Source organism: Lynx canadensis, chromosome E1 (assembly GCF_007474595.2).
Source record: "Lynx canadensis isolate LIC74 chromosome E1, mLynCan4.pri.v2, whole genome shotgun sequence".
In the NCBI taxonomy this organism is placed as follows: domain Eukaryota; kingdom Metazoa; phylum Chordata; class Mammalia; order Carnivora; family Felidae; genus Lynx; species Lynx canadensis.
Window position 1 is genome coordinate 45,013,626 of NC_044316.2, and position 14,561 is coordinate 45,028,186.

Sequence of the window (14,561 nt, forward strand, 5' to 3'; positions counted from 1 at the left end):
GCTAAATTTACACAGAATTTGCTGCTTTGTTCATTAGTTCTGTATCTTTCATGAATTTCCAAGCTATGATGTAGAATATAGCAAAGAATAATATGTTTTCACCAAAATTTATTCCCTTTCCTCCGCACACAAGTAACTATATAGCCCAGCCTTTTGTGCAGGTAGGTGTGTTATGTGACTGAATTTTGAACAATAAGAATATAAATAATGTATACAAATTCCAGCTGGCTATAAAACCTTCACATATGCAATTCTTCCCCCCTTTGACCTCTGACCTCTGGTTTTTAGCTTGATGTGGAGAACCCACAAGAAAACTTGAGGCTTATCTTAGGATAAGGAGCTTCCTACTGAACACCCATATTGAGTGAGAACTCTATCGTGTTGTATTAAGCCACTGAGATTTTAGTTCTTGGCCTACCCTGTATAAGGAGGAAACATGATTGTACTGTGACTGTGTGATGTATGTATGGGAGAGGACGGTTTTTACAAATACGTAAGTGAGTTGAGAGACTTGGGTCTTTCTCAACCAGTGTGTTGTGTACACCAGTTCATTAAGACGAAAACACTGCTCTCTTCCTTTTGGTTCTGTTGCTGGCTCTTGTGCTTGAACCATTGGAAGGGCTGCTTTAATCTATATACTCTTAGATCCTATCTCGATCTCCCTATCAATCTGTATCCTTTCTTCCATCTCCCTGAAATAAAATACTTTCTCCCCTTCTCCATCTTTTCCACCTTTCCTTTTCTCTTTTCTAAATAATCAGGGGCAAATGTTGTTCAAGGTTTTCTTTCTGTGCCATGTTTGATGAATGAGCATGATGAGACACCCTTCACATACTTGGAAGTGTGGTACACAATTTAGAAACTATGACTGTTAGAACCCACTAAGCACCCATCACATGTAAGCACGACCTCTTGATTTACTGTCAGTTTAACAGAGTAATAAAGCTTTTCTGTATTGACATACCACACTTGTTTAAGGATACCACAATACCCTGCACATAGGTTCTTTGGAGGTTGTGTACTATGTATAACTGATGCGCTCTGTGCCTTTTTCCCCACCTTCTTTTTTTTTTTTTTTTTGAGTTTAGCTTTTTATTGAATATGTTACAAAGGAGGGATTAGTCAAAAAGACCAAAGCGCACGTCATCATCAGACTCCTCAGATTCTTCTTTCTTCACTTTCACTTTTCATCTTCTCAGCTAGGGCAGCTGTGGTGGAGGGGACAGGACCTCCTGCTGGTGCAGATGAGGCTCCCAGTGTTGATGTTGACCAGGGAGTTTGTAAAAAAGCCTGGCCAGAAAGGTTCAACCTTTACACCAGCTGTTTTATTTTATTTTTTTATTTTTTTTTTATGAAATTTATTGACAAATTGGTTTCCATACAACACCCAGTGCTCATCCCAAAAGGTGCCCTCCTCAATACCCATCACCCACCCTCCCCTCCCTCCCACCCCCCATCAACCCTCAGTTTGTTCTCAGTTTTTAACAGTCTCTTATGCTTTGGCTCTCTCCCACTCTAACCTCTTTTTTTTTTTTTTCCTTCCCCTCCCCCATGGGTTCCTGTTAAGTTTCTCAGGATCCACATAAGAGTGAAACCATATGGTATCTGTCTTTCTCTGTATGGCTTATTTCACTTAGCATTACACTCTCCAGTTCCATCCACGTTGCTACAAAGGGCCATATTTCATTTTTTCTCATTGCCACATAGTATTCCATTGTGTATATAAACCACAATTTCTTTATCCATTCATCAGTTGATGGACATTTAGGCTCTTTCCATAATTTGGCTATTGTTGAGAGTGCTACACCAGCTGTTTTAATGAGGGCCTTGATCTTACTACCATCCCTGACCTTCACCTCATCGTCATGCAGGATGAGGGCCAAGTAGATGCAGGTGAGCTCCCAAGGCAGAGGCCATGGTGCAAGCAAATGATGGGCGGATGCTGTCAGGCATGGTGCTAGTTGCTCGTTGAAGTGAGGTCCTAACTTCACCTTGGCCTTAGCTTCCTCAAAGGATTGAGCACCTTAGTGGCAGCTGAGGAAGGCCTTTTTCCCACTTTTGACTTCTGACCATGCCATCAGTGGCTGTTACAAGTATATAGAACTGGATTGGCCCTCCTGAAAAGATGGCAAAAAAAAAAAAAAAATGTTAAGAGGAGACTGCTCTGATTATCTAATCAAATAACTAGATTACCCAAATGACCATAAATCTATTCATATGAGAAGTCTTTTTTTAGCTTATTTTCACCATTTATAATGGTTATCTCCTGAGTCTCTTGTTATCTTTAATGCCTAACCAATATCTCAATTATGACTAAAGTAACTTGTGCTTGTTACCTAAAAATATTTCATCAGCTCTATTCCTTCATATTGGATACCAATTTAAATGCAACTGCATTTATAGTGTGATTATATACCACTCCCATCTCAACACAGAATGGAAGGAAAATAGAGACTTAAATTAGTTACCCAGTTGAGATGCAGTTTAGTACAGTGCATGTTTCTCAAGTTTTATTCATTGGCATAGTTTCTTCATGATTTTTGCCATACTTACAACCAGACTTTTTTACCTAATATTTTTGAACTCCATGCTTTTATTTAGATAAACTTACTTTAAAAGAAACTATATATTATTAGTCAAACTGGAAAGTCAGTATCACATGCTGTAATTATAATATTAACCAGAACATTAATTCTAGCTAAACACTTTACCTACAAATGGCACTGATACTGAAATCTTTTCCCTCCTTCTTAAAAAGGGGAATTAGCTGGGGCACATGGGTGGCTCAGTCAATTAACCATCTGACTCTTGATTTGAGCTCACGTCTTGATCTCAGAGGCATGAGCTCAAGCCCTATGCTGGGCTCTATGCTGGCTGTGGTGCCTACTTAAAAAAAACAAAAACAAAAACAAAAAAAAAAAAAAAACAAAAAAAACCCCAAAACAAGGAGGATTAGCTAGTATTAGTGTATTAAAATTTTCTTCTGGACCTATTTAGAAGGATGGAAACATAATTGAAAAAAGGAATAACATTATCACGATTTCATTAGTCAGAATAAGCTAGACAGTGCTGTCATAACATCACCCTTAAAAATCTCAGTATTTAACACAATGAAGGTCTATTTCTAGTTTACCCAGCAAGCCTGGGCAACTCTCCAGGACAGCTGTTCTTTATATAGTGACCCAGCAATTCAAGCTGCTTCAATCTTGTATCTGTACCATCTCAACAGAAGACTTCTCTGATTTTTATGTCAGAGGAGGAGACAGACTATATCATGCAGGGCCTATGTCACCTGTGTTCTCATTTCATAAGCCAGAACCAGTCACATAATCCTAAACTTCACAGGAGCTGGCAATTGCAGTCACCTCTGTGCCTAGAAGAGAATAGAAACTAGGATGTTGGTAGGCACTAGGACAGCCCACCATACTGTGTAATTCACTGCTATTTACTGCCAATTTTATAGATCATTTAAAATAATCTCCCGCTAAAATGAGTTCCATACCTTGAAGAACAATATTGTTAATGAAACTATAAAATTCTAAATCAAAAGACCTGGATATGGTTTTGTAATCTACCACTTAAATACTGTGATCTTGGGTAAGAGATCTTGTGGTTTCTATTTTCCCATCTACAACAGAGTTAATGTTTTCCTCATAGAAAAATCATGAAATTTGAATGAGTTTAGGTAAAAATGTGAATAAAGGTATAAAATAAACTGTTATATAAATTTTAGCATCCTAAAATTTGGCATCCTCTTTTCTTCAAGGTGTTGCTTGTGTCATTTAAGCACAATCATGAACAGTAATTAATTAAACCCAGCATTGAGTGGGGGTTAAGGAGGAGGAAATAAAGAGTGTCACAAATAGTATCTCTCCTTCTTCTCTCCCCGCCCCAGGCTTCCACTTCAGGAAATTCATGGTACCTAAAGCTTTATTTTCTAATAAATGTTTAGGAGCTAAAATGTTACAAACATTCATGTAAGATTCTGCCTGTGAAAGCTTTGTTAAAAACTGTTTGAAATACAGTTTTCCCTTTCCAGGTCAATTTTCCACTGTTTTTCTCTAACTTCCTTAATAGTTCTACAGTTCAAACATTTTACTCCTGTGTTTTCCTCTAAGAGTTTTAGAATTTTAATTCTTACATTTAGGTATTTGATCCATTTTGAGTTAATTTTTTAATAGGGGGTAGATATGGATCCAACTTAATCCTTTTGCATGTAAATACCCAGTTTCCCAAAACCATTTATTGAAAAGACTATCCTTTCCCCATAAAATGGTCTTGGTATCTTTGTAAAATCATTTGACCATGAGGTTTATTTCTGTCTTTATGGCACAGTACCACACGTTTTGGTGATAGTACGTTTTATAGTAAATTTTGAAATAATGAGGTATAAGACCTCCAACTTTGTTCTTTTTAAGATTGGGTTGGCTATTCAGGTTTCCTGGGGATTCTATATGAATTTTAGTATGAATTTTTCTATTTCTGCAAAAAATGTCATTGGGACTTTTATTAGGATTGCATTGAATCTATAGATCACTTTGAGAAGTATTGCCATTTTGACAGTACTCGTCTTTGAATCCATAAACAAGAAATGTCTTTCCCTTTATGTGTGGCTTTAATTTCAGCAACAGTTTATAGTTTTTCAGTGTACAAGTCTTAAGCTTCCTTGATTAAGTTTATTCCTAAGTATTCTTTTTGTTGCTATTTTAAATTGTTTTCTTAATTTCATTCTGGGATTGCTCATCGTTAGTATATTTTTATGTATTGACCTTGCAGTTTTGCTCAGTTTGTTTTATTAGTTTTATTGTAGAATCTTCATCTTCATTTAAGGAATGTCATCTGCAAACAGAGATAATTTTACTTATTCCTCTCTGACTTGATGCCTTGTATTTCTTTTTCTCCCTTATAGCTATAATCTTTTTGCTGTGCTCTCACATTTGACAATTAATTTGTCTTAGATTAATTTTACTGAATATGCTTTTTATCGTAAAACCAACTTTGTGGAAACAGTTTCTTGGTACTTTATGTTTGTTCTCATCTTAAATGTATCCTTCAGTTCTCATTTTCCTGATCCTGGCTTTGATTTGGTCTCCCTGCAGACCTATCTCCCATAACTATTTGAGTCTGGTGCCAGTTCCTTCCTAAAAATTCCCATCTGCTTTGAAAACTTCATCGAAGACAAATACTTTAGTAGTTATTCAGTTACTTAAAATCCTTATTTTAATGCCTTTATACCTGCTTGGATTAGGTGTGCTGCAACATTGTCTACAACGTTCCAGTTTACAGAGGCACCAACAGAGGCAGATTTTTCTCTTTCACCATTAACACTCCTGTGTGATATATCTGATTGTGTTTATTGCCCACCCCTTTGTCTCCTCCCCAAGGGATCTTGGGAGAATTAGTATAGAAAATACTGCTCTCCCTCTCCAAAATAGGCCCCACATGATGGATACTTATAACTTGGGACTCTTTAAAAAATAAACAAAACATAACACAACAGTTATACTGCTAAAATAGTGACTGGAAAAAAAATACAAAACCTTAACTTGTACCATATACATTAATACTCCTAGAGATGAGGCCTGATTTATATCTTATTACAGCTTTTTTCTTAGGAAAGCCCCTTTACTGATCTGCTATGATGAGATATTTATAGATACTTTTCTTTAATCCAGTATTCACAAACTTTAGCGTGTATCAGAATCATTGGAGGGCTGGCTAAACACAGAGTGCTGGGCCCCAACTTCCGCAGTTTCTGATTCAGCTGATCTGAGGTGGGGTCCGATCATTTCTATTTTTAACAAATTCCCAAATAATGCTCTGCTGCCGGTCAGCACATTTTGAGAACCAGTGATATAAATCATACTATGTAATTTTCTTTTTTTTTACACACATACTTCTCATTGTCTAACCTAAGCCTTTTTGGTTTGGGTAGTCTGCCACCTTCTAAGTTATAACATGTTTTCTTCAATATTATTTCCTTCTCAATTAAAAAAAAAAAGTTGGTGATATCACTGTTCTTGTCATTCCCCTATGACACCTTAGAGGTCTTTGTTTTAACCCCCCTCCCAATACACACGCAATTCAGACTTTCCAAATCATGTTGAATGTGTGATGGTGGTGATGATGACAACAGCAAAAACAGCTAGCGTTTACAGAGGATTTATTATGTGCTCACATTGTTCTGAGCATTTTATTTAATTAATTTTTTTTTTTTCTCTGCGCTCTCTGCAGAGCCCAGCTTGGGCTCAAACTCACGAACCGTGTGATCATGACCTGAGCCGAAATCAGGAGTCAAATACTTAACTGACTGAGCCACCAAAGTGCCCCATGAGCATTTATTTTAATTGATTAGTATACTCCTTACAATTCCCCCATGGTACATGTAGGTAATGTTTTTAAGTCCAAATAACTGATAGGAAACTTAGAGAAACATTCTCAGCTAGGAAAAAGTAGAAGAGATGGAATCCAACTTAAGCTTTCTGGTTTTAGGGCCCAGACCTTAACTCCTATGCTACCCAGCCCCTCACTACTATACTACCATGTTCTGTCACAGTAGAATACCTGGTTTGGTATTAGAATCCTCCTACCCATCTCATTTCAGCCACTTTTTAAAAAACTATCTGGTAAACCCTTTTGACACAGAATTTGTGTACCCAGCTGAATTCATCTTATATGTCATTTTTTTATGATGAAATATATTAAAATTCTAGGCTTCTGAGCAAAATATTGTGTCCAGTCTTCCAACCTGACCTTTTATGTTCTCCACTGAGTAGTATTAAGGCTATGGACAATGTGTCATACCTATATTGTACCTCCTGTGTTTGAGTAACTTGCAGATAGCACTAGCTTTTTTATAATTTGGATGAGAGCAACATTATAATCTACCTTAAAAAATCATGGAAAGTCATTATTACACATGTATAGTATCCCATGGATGACAATAGGTATGTAGGTAGGAAAGAAGAATCAAATGCCGTCTATGAGCTGTAAAGGTAACCTCAGTTGGAATTCCTGAGAAGGGAAAATCGAGACATCACCCTGGCATTGAGCTTCACAGATCTCTAGGATCCTGCTTTAATCCCTTGACTCCACCTCATAATTCTTATACATTCCTCATACCCCCCCTTATACATTGCTCCTGCCATCCTTCAGTTTCTTCCTTACATATCTACCTTAAGTTGCTAATTTCTGTCTGTCTACTATTTTAATTATAAAAAATGTTATTAAGATTTTTAGATATATAGTATCCCTTGAGCAGGGACCAATGCTGTCTTTGTCAGAACTCAGCAGGTAAAATAGTATTCTGCTGCTATGATAAAATAAAATAATAAAATTCTAGTAAAGGACTTAATAGCTTTTAGAATTAAATTATAGTAATTTCTTCTATACACATCAATACTGGATAAATAAAATGTTTCATTATTTTTGAATTGGTTGGTGAGATTATAATGAAAGAGACTCTAGTGGCTATTAGTAGCCTGCAGATCTGCATATATAAATCACTTGAGATCTTCATTTGCGATAGTGACTGTTAAAAATAGGCTCAATTATTACAGTTTTAGCAGAGGTGAGAGCTCTGCTATTCTAAAGCTTGCTTTTGGCAGAGAACCATACTGTTAGCACCCTTAGCTCTTGTTGCTATGGAGACAGTAACAAGATTTACTTTGTTTTTTAACATACACTTAAAATATACATACATATCTTAAGATTTAAAATGTGATTTAGTTGCCTGTAGGTTTTGAGTATTGGCACATTTCAAAAGTACTTTCTGTGTTTTATTAATACTTCATTATTTTTATCCTCCAGAGAAAATAGAGAAGAATTCTGGCCAGTATAATGACAAAGTTTTATATTACTTTTTACAGGGTCTCTTAGGAATAACTTAGAATCCTCTGTGGATCAGTAATGGATGAGGATTTTGAAGAACATGCAGAAACTTTTGAAAAAAGTAATGTGATCTTAAGCACTCACATGTCTTGGACACCTATAGTTATGACATAAATAAAACACATACAACTCAATTTCAGATTCAACTGATACTTTTGAGCCAGTGTTATGCTAAGCACTTTCACCCTGTTGTACTTTATTTAATGGAACTCAGTTTGAGAGTACCAAACTAATCTTCATAATTGTAACTTTTAATGTATTAAAGTGATTATTTAAATGTATATCACTAGTGTTCCTTAACTCTTCCCCCAAAAATCAATAAATAGAATTTATACAAGCCTTTAATAAGTAAAACTTCCCATTTGTGAAGTATGCTTTTTATTTCATTCTTTATAAGAATGAATGGATTCCATGGCATAGAATATTACTAATCCAGGGGAAGACCTTGTGATTATATGTGTAACTAAATCACATTGCTTTACCTGTAGCATCCAGTGTCAGACTGGCATGGCCTAGATGATACCTCAGTCCACTGGCAGTTTTGACTTTTTACCTTAAAAGCTGAGCAGTCAGGTGATTGATTTCCTTTTAAGCTAAGTGGATTAATCCTAGTTATGGTATTTATCACAACTGTTATAGTAGTTATTTCTGAATAAAGAAAACCTTTGATTACAATTATTATAAACAAATTTTAAAACTTAGCCCTATACTTTCCTCAGTTAATACTTGTATTCAATGGCAAAGGAAAATAAAAAGCTCTTTGCTTTATAGAGAGAAAGTAGCTAAAGGTAATAGATAGTTACAACTGAGGCTCACGGTTTTGAATATTAGATTTTAGCTCTTCCAGTTTGCAGTGACTTCTTAACAAGACCCATCTCCTCTATGAAGAATGCAGTTAATTTTTTTTTCTGGCACAAAAAAACTAGGGTAACCTGATCTGAGTCTGACAGAGTGTGTCGTTCATTTAAGTGCTTCCATCTGTTGCCTGCTGTTCCCCTTACTCATGACCCCTCTGTGTTTCTCTCTTTCCCTTCTCTTTCCCTGTTTCTCTTTTCTTTTTCTTTCTTCCTTACTTTCTGTTTTCTTTTCTCTCTCTTTCTCCTTTTTCCCTCTCCCTCTCTCTCTGTCTCTTTTTTTGTCCTTAGCCCCTCTGAGGAAGGCAAAGTTTGTTGAGAGCCCACGAATTCCAGAATCCGAGCTTGGCTCACCAACCCTCGCTTCAGCTCAGAAACTGGACGTGGATGCATACTGTCCTGGTAAGCACGCATGCGAAGTGTCTGCTTTGACAGAGGGAGGTTCGGAGCAGGCCCGTCCAGCAGGGCAGTGTTTAGCATGTATATCATTCGTAAAAACGTATCCGTAACCCCTTTTGCAACTGATCGCATATTTTCCATATTAGAACATAGTTTTTACTGAATATCCTTTTTGAATATTGATAGAATAATGAGTTAAGTGTGGAAAACCATTTCAAGGATAATTTTCAAAGGAATTAAAATAATTTTGGTAGATAGTTTTCAGGGTGATTTTTGTGATTTGAGATACTTGAAGAAATACCGCTTTGGCCATGTGCAAACAAGAATATTAAAGATATGAATAAAAAGGTTCATTTAACACTAGCCCTTTATCTATGACCCACTTTTTCTAATCCCTGTTGGATTTCTGGACAATTACAAAAAGTAGTTGTGATGTTGGAAACATTAAACTTAAATTAGAAAAGAAACCTTATAGGTTCCCAATTTGGACTCCTGGACATTCACTTTTGGAAATACCTCTTCTCATGAATGGCCTGTGGGCTGTGAGCACGTGTGGGAGTTCACTAAAACCCTTCTCTTGTGGGAGCCAGGCTGAGACAGAGTCATTATCAATGCCTAGATTCTTACAAACCAAGATGAGTTGCCTGGCAACATCCTTTACACTCACTCTACAGTGAGTCTATAGAGATGTGTCAGAAATGTTCAAAGATCTAGTTGAGGATACAGACCAGAGCTTTAGTAGAGGGCCTTAGAAGACTTGGTTTTAGGTCTTTTGTTTATTCCTGCTCATTAAAGTTGATCCTAAACCACAGAGAATGAAACCACTACATATTTACAGCATTAGGGGTCAGCAGAATAAAATAATTTTTAGTTCTAGGGAATGTGTCAATAGCTCTAATCTGAAATGTCAGGATAATAGAGCTCTGAAGTCAGATGAGACATGTTTCAAAAAAAAAAAAAAAAGACTAGGCGAAAACCTGGGCCAAACTTAATCAGAGAAATTGATTGTATGAATCAGTTTTAAATATTGAAACACCTTGGGGATTTTACTTTGAGGCTGCAGAATCCTGGACTTCATCCACTGTTGTAGAGGACTGTTTTTAAAACAAGCACGGTTATATATTAGGAACCAGCTTTTCTGTTTCTAAAAGGAACAGAATAGCTCTTTAAATGGCACGGTAGCACATGGTCAAAAGAATCTTTTTCATGTTTTGAGGTACTGTCACACTGCCTGGGCAGTGGAATAGTGTGCTTTGCATTTCTTCATGCAAATTTTAGTATAATAAACTAAATAAATGTACTAATTCCCTATCCCTGCCTTGAGTTTTGGCAGAGAAACCGTCAGAGGCCTTTTCTTTTCCAGATTTGCAAGTCAGAATGTCAGGGAGACTAATCTTTCACTTCCTGATTGCCTATCTGACATCTTTAATCTAATGTAGCTATTATCGGCAGAAGGCAAGGTAGTTGCTGTTTGTGGCAATGCCAGTGCTGAATCACTATGAAAAATCTTATCCACGTTATTATTTATGTATGTTTCCCACAAATAGGAATCTTTGCTGAATTGGAATTGAACCAAACTAAACTTCAGTTTAGATTTTCAGAAAGCCGGGAAGAAACTAAAACATGTGCCAAAATGTTAAATGCCATGCTCCTCATTCTCTCCATTTCTTATCTGAAAGGTTTAAAGCACAGAAACTTCTTACTCTTTTACTCTTTTATAATAAAGTTATTAAACTCTCTGAAAATAAGTTTCTACTGAGATAAGATTAGTGACCTGGGAGTTGAAGCTATTACCTTCTTCATGTACCAATACTTCACAATAACCAGATGAATCCAGTATACTCACAAAGCAAACAAATAATCCATTCTTTTTTAATTTCTCTTACATAGGATATGTTAACAGAACAGAGATATTTTATTGTATACTTATATTTGTATCATGCAGTTAAATCTGTTGTTCTTCTTGTCCATCTGCTTTATTCATGATCACATACAAATTTAGGAAAACAGTGTATCTCACAGACACAACAGTCATAAACCAGAGGTTCTCCAGCAGTGGATTTCCGATTTTAGCATGCTTTTGAATTACCAGGAAGGCTTGTTTAAATGCAGATTTCTGGGCCCACCGTCAGAATTTCTGATTCAGTAACCCTGGGTTGTGTTGAGGATTTGCTTGGCTCAAGAATTCCCAGGTGCTGCTGAAGCTGCTGGTGCAACTTGCACACTTGGAGGAGCAGCTGGTCACAGGACTGCTGCAGGCTGCTTACAAGCAGTCCAGTGAATAGTGCTGGAAGTCTGTAGGGTTCCCTCTGCTGTTGACCTCTGAGGCATTATTCGGGATGTCATTTCTGTATTATCTAAACTCCAGCCTTTTGATGCCTGTATTTTAGGTTGGAAGAATAAAGCTTTTGTGTCTAAGAAAGGGATATGTCTCTTGGTTTGTCCTTTTGTACCTGTGTACTTACACATAGTTTTTAACGTTGATTCCACAAAGGAAATTGTGGATCAAACCAGAACTAGATATTCGGTCTGTAAAGTCCACGGAAAGCTACACTGGGACGTAGCTGTCAATCCAGAATATTTGTTTAATAAATTAAGGAATTCAGTCTACATTTCATTAGATTCTAAAATACCTAACTTAAGTTTTACTGTTCCTCAAAATCAGATTTGTTGTATGCAGAAAATGTGAGAAAAACACAAGTAAACAGTATGTTTTGGTTCTTTACTTGAAACCATGGACATGATTGATGGTGTTACATAACTGACCTACCAGAGTGTAGCGGATGGTAAGTGAACTGTGCTTGATAATCGTCTTACAGTGCGGAAACTAAGACCTAGAGAATTTAAGTGGTTTGTATAGGGTCAGAAGCAGAATTTATTGTTGAACTCTTCAAGTGGACACAATGTGGCCCAGAAATTGATTGCCCATAATTCTATTACTGTTTAAATTCCATAGATACCGCTTAACTATCCTTAAATTAAAAAGCAGAAAATTCAGTTTTTAACTATGAAGCTGAGCTGTAGTCTGTTTTTAGGGTAACCAACTTATATCAGTGATTTTAATAAAAACAATTCCCAAGGTAAAAGAACAGATTCATCCTACACTCTAACTTTCCTGCTTATGGCACTGTTCATTAGCTGTGTGGTTTTAGAAAAGACTCTTAACCTTTTCTGACCTTCAGTTTCCTCATCTGTAAAAATGGGAGTAATAATCTTAAATCAGATTAATAAATATAAAACACTTAGCAGAAAGCTTGGTTCATAGTAAAATGCTCATAAATGTTAACTATTTTTTTTTATTATTATAGTGATAATCCTGAAGTATACCACAGGATATTAAAGTGTTTTCTGAATAATCGGGGGGAAAAGATGTAAAGATTTAGGATCATCTTTAGTTAAATGTATGTGTTTCAGTTCTGACTTCTCCCCTGCTAGTCATATGATCCTGAACATGTCATATAATGTCTTGGTGCCTCAGTTTCTTGTCACAGTAACATTGTATATACCATGATGTTTTTCTGTAACTTAACAAATATGTATTTGTATAGATACTTGAATATATACATTCATAGGGAAAACATGGGTTGCCTAAAGAGCAAGGGAATCAAGATTTGGTTGGAAAGTCAGGAGAGAGTGGGATTGGTGAGATAATGCTCGTGTTAGCAGTGGGTATATGTGGTTGGTGGGATTGTAGGTGGTTTTAAGTTTTGTTCTTCGGAAGCGTATGTTAGGAATGAGAGCTCAAGTTCTAGAATTAGATCTGGTTTAATTTCTGACTCTGTTACTTTCTAGCAGTAACTCTGTGTAACTTTCATAACCTTGAATTCTTTGTCTATAAACTTGTGGTAAAAATAGGCCTTTTTATGCTAGGTCTATCTCTTAGGGTTGTTAATTTTAAGTAAAATTAGCATATATGCCAAATGCTTGGTTCAGGCAAAATAAATAAGAGCACCTTCCCTATTATTATTATCCATTAATATCATTACACTTCGTTCACTTTCTAAAATTTCTGCAAAACAAATTTGTATTGAAATTTTTTGGTAATCAGATGTCACTAAAGGATGGTGATACTCTTCATTTATATCTTCATTTCTTAAGTTTTCATATTGTACATTATAATAATGCGTCATTTCAACCGTAGACCCTTGACACACATGGCAGAACAAGTCAACGGTTTTATAGGACTTTTGACTACATGTGCAGGGTTAAGGGCCAAAGTACAGACTAGTGTTCTGAAAACAGGCAGGCTTTTATCCACACTGAATATTCTCAGAGACATTTGAGATTAATCTTTTTATAAGACATCCTTTTCAATCTCTTTTAAAATGGCACTGTCCTTCAAAGGACAGTGTTATTTAAGGCGACAATAAAATTAGGATGTATTTGAAACTCAAGAATGGAAGAGCGTTTTATGGTAGTTATTTGGCACATATTCATATTACATGTTTTTTAATGTGTAAAGGATTTTTCCTTTGGATTTCTGAGCAGCAGTGTACATTCTGTCACACAAGTACAAGCCACTATAGATAAATGTTTTCTATAAAGTGAATAATTCCTTGAACCTTGATGATTTGTTTTATCTTCTTTCCTTTTTTTTCTGAAAACATTATCAAATCTTTGTTAGTTAGGCATGCTTCATTTGTTTTGCTTTGAATTTTATACTTAAGATTGCTTATTAAAACCTTCTAATAGGATTTTTCATTGGCATATAGAGACCAGAAGCTTTTGTCTTGTAATTCACATCTTCTGTTATGTTTTGTTTATATTCCCTTTGTCTACTCTGTTGTAAATACAATAAGTATAAAGCAGGGTTTTTAATCTGAATTAAATTGGTGAGCTTTAGGGGGGGTCTCTAAACTCCTTATTATACACAATACTATTCTATAATGTACATATGTGCTTCTTTCTATAACAGACTCCCAACGTAGTCTGAGACACATACGTTACCCATGTTAAAAAAAAAAAAAAGGAAAAAAGAATTACTGTTTAAAGGTTGAAATGAAACAGAGGCTGTTAATGGCACAACTATTAGAACCAAAAAAAAAAAAAAAAAAGAAAAAGCTAAAATCTGGACAGTGGACAGACTTGTAAATGGACTGAAGGGAATAACTGAAACACAGCACTGCCCAAATCACAATGTGAAAGTCAGTACAGAAAGTAGAGCTCAGAAGCAGAGAGAGAAACTGAACACATTACGGTGTATTTTAAGTAAGAGGGACAATGCCTGATTACTGGTTATGAAAATAAGCATGCCAAAGAACTAGAATATGAATATGAAAAGCTTTTCTTCCCCACACTTCCTTATCCAGTAATAAGTTCTTAACATGTTAGAAAGTTATTTCAATGGACAGATGCTTTGTTGAATAAAGTGTTTCACTTTGATCGCTTTTAGGTGTTTTCCTGACTTACATTTTATCA

The 14,561-nt window shown here is 35.9% G+C and overlaps 1 protein-coding gene and 1 pseudogene across 3 annotated transcripts in view; one reads left to right on the plus strand and one right to left on the minus strand.

Annotated features, from left to right (window-relative positions):
- The window catches only part of TANC2 (tetratricopeptide repeat, ankyrin repeat and coiled-coil containing 2), a 383,338-nt gene that overhangs the window by 189,760 nt on the left and 179,017 nt on the right, over positions 1–14,561 (plus strand). For 2 of the 3 annotated variants that reach the window (XM_030295266.1, XM_030295268.1), the window contains exon 5: positions 9,036–9,146. The exons of the other annotated variant lie outside the window; for it this stretch is intronic. In XM_030295266.1, the coding sequence (XP_030151126.1) occupies positions 9,036–9,146 (111 nt within the window). The remainder of the gene's footprint in view (positions 1–9,035; positions 9,147–14,561) is intronic. 3 annotated transcript variants of the gene reach the window in all.
- On the minus strand, positions 1,119–2,498 carry LOC115501264 (annotated as a pseudogene).